General features: G+C 41.6%; 1 protein-coding gene across 2 annotated transcripts in view; it reads right to left on the minus strand.

Moving 5' to 3' along the window:
• The window catches only part of LOC106476573 (homeobox protein Hox-C5-like), a 5894-nt gene extending 3412 nt beyond the window's left edge, over nt 1–2482 (minus strand). Inside the window, exons 1-2 of one of the 2 annotated variants that reach the window (XR_002609213.1) lie at nt 1036–2482; nt 23–504 (exon numbers count right to left, since the gene is read on the minus strand). Coding sequence is in view for 1 of the 2 variants with exons in the window: in XM_013937218.2 (XP_013792672.2) it covers nt 200–504; nt 1036–1573 (843 nt within the window). In the remaining variant the exon portion in view is untranslated. The remainder of the gene's footprint in view (nt 1–22; nt 505–1035) is intronic. The other variant, XM_013937218.2, reaches the window with a different exon arrangement.
• Nucleotides 2483–2713: the final 231 nt, after the last annotated feature.

A 2713-nucleotide genomic window follows, 5' to 3' on the forward strand; every position in this document is an offset into this window, starting at 1 on the left:
ATCCTTCAAGCCATGAACTTACAACTGTTTAATAAACACTGTTATTATACGTGTAATCCTTCAAGCCATGAACTTACAACTGTTTAATAAACACTGTTATTACTATACGTGTAATCCTTCAAGCCATTAACTTACAACTGTTTAATAAACACTGTTATTACTATACGTGTAATCCTTCAAACCATGAACTTACAACTGTTTAATAAACACTGTTATTATACGTGTAATCCCTCAAGCCATGAACTGTGTTAACCATAACCTGGTGATGAGGAATCTGTGGAGGAACTGAGTTGGCCATTTTGTGCTCCTTTTTCCACTTCATTCTTCGATTTTGGAACCAGATTTTAATCTGTCGTTCACTGAGACAGAGGGCGTGGGCGATCTCTATTCTTCTGCGTCGAGTCAAATAACGATTGAAATGAAATTCTTTTTCTAATTCCAAGGTTTGGTAGCGAGTATACGATGTTCTTTGACGTTTCGTTTCACCCATCGCATTTACTCCATCTGGAAATGTGTGTTTGAAAGAAAAATTTACATAATATATAACTCTTTCAATACTATTTCATAACAATTTCAACTGTTATAATTAAAAACTTTTATACATACGTCAGAATGTCTGCCTAATTACAAGTATGCATCAAGCAGTAACTATTTACCTCTCTCTCTGGTGTCAGATTCCTCCCCGCTATTGTTATTCCTAGCTGGGCTACGTCAGGTTTTATAGCCGTAATAAAACTGTCTTTTCAATAGGGCTGGGCGTTCTACGACTCGTTCTATTTTATGGCTAGGATCTGTTAGCCTTGGGTCAAGAAAGTGACAAAGTTATGGCCTCGCGGAAAGTTTTATAGGACTAACGTGGCGCGTTTTATGGGCGAAGGGAGGAGAAATCGGGCCTGACAGCACATGGCCGAGGAATATTTACTGCAGTTACGAACTTAGAAAAGTAGCCACGAATCTCGTGCGCGCTCACACTGCTTAAGCTCTACCCTGAAAGGAGATTCACCAAGGACAAGATAGAGGAAAGAAAATACTTACTCTGTCCGACGTGTGTTTTAGTCATCCAAGGGTAAATATGAGGCTGATTTGTTGACTCACTCCCTTTCTGTTGGCTTTTTTCTGTTGGTTGATTCTGTTGTAATTGTGAACTCTGTTGTTGACCTGGAGAGTGTCCACTGGTTGAATGTGACTGAGTAGGCCGCGGAGGCTGAGGCGAACTTCGCGGCTTGGGGCTGCAAGGAGACGGCTGCTGTGAACTGGAAGTCGTAGTCAGGTCTTGCGGTGATGCCGCGCTGGGTTCTGCGTACTTGCAGCTCGGCACCGGTGTCACCGATAGTGTCGGACTCGGGCTGGGATTAGGGTGGCTGAGACGCTGACTGCAACTATTAAAATGCGTTTGATCCCCATTCTGCAGGTGTGGAACTGTAGGTTGAGAATAAGGTCCATAGTGCTGGACAGGAGACGCTGGGCCGCTATAACAACTGTTGTAAGCCGGCACCTGAGGGGTGTAGTAAACCTGGACCGGCGTCTCCTGCGTTCGCTGGCCGTAACAGTTGACAAACTGATACGAGCTCATTTATTCGCCGTGATTTGTAGCACAGTAAATAATTGTGTCCAATATTCCACGCAATTTTGATGAATTATGACGGTAGCGCACTCCTGGAAAACTTTTAATAGAACATTATTCTAAATTGGCACTCCCCATTGGCCACGTGACTCTCAATGGCCAATCTGAACCGTGCATAAGTAAAAGGTTAAATACATAACAGAGGAGTGTAGTTTTCACAGGTTTTAATGATCACAGAAATCACCTCTCATTTTAGTTTATGTTTTCGGAGTCTATTCGACGAAGCTAAGAATGTGATTTATGTAAAAGCTACTGTGCAAGTCTGAAAGATCGGTTTCTAAGTGTATGGAAAAAAGGTACTTTAAAAGTCTGAAAGATCGGTTTCTAATTAATTGTAGTTAGAGTGATCATGCGCGAAACGAATCTAGTGGATGAAAACTTACCAGTAGTGATTCTTACAACAGTCAAGAAGGATGTAATAACCTGACAGTGAAGCTTTTAGTGATATAGGATAGAAGCTAAAGTCACTAAATCAAAGAGATGTTTGGAGATAAAGACAGTTATAGTACGTGTATTGCTGCAACCCCGTCAAAGAACATTTATCACTACTACGATTATAATAACTTAGAAGATACTATTGTTTGACTTTTAGTCAAATCTGCACCAAGACACTTCAAAAATCGGAGAAATAAAACGATACTTCGTTTGTAGGCTCAAAAAATTCCTTATTTTATCAGCCTTCTTAACAACGTGATCTCGGGCGTGTCTGGAAGTTTGTGTCTATTTCTCCAGGCACGGGCCTCGTTCTGGCAGGGGCCGCGTGTTACACGGTAAATAACGTGTTCTCCGGTCTCGAGATCTAGCCTAAACTGCAGCTCGTGATCGATACCTTTCTGGGCGAATGAGAACATTCAGAAACCCAGCAACCACATTATAATTTCTCCCCCCCCTCCCTCAATTAATATCTGCCAGAATTCCCTCTTCCTTGTTCCTTTCTCATTCGTCTTTTGAATCCTGGGTACGAGATTATGAAATATGTGGAAATACGCATGATCGGAACTTACCTTAAAAAATAACAACAACCAAAAACAGTTCGAATCTCTATAGCACGTGACAAACCATAGCCTACAGTGAATCTCCGTACATGAG

This window comes from Limulus polyphemus, unplaced genomic scaffold (assembly GCF_000517525.1).
Source record: "Limulus polyphemus unplaced genomic scaffold, Limulus_polyphemus-2.1.2 Scaffold10922, whole genome shotgun sequence".
Classification (NCBI taxonomy): Eukaryota; Metazoa; Arthropoda; class Merostomata; order Xiphosura; family Limulidae; genus Limulus; species Limulus polyphemus.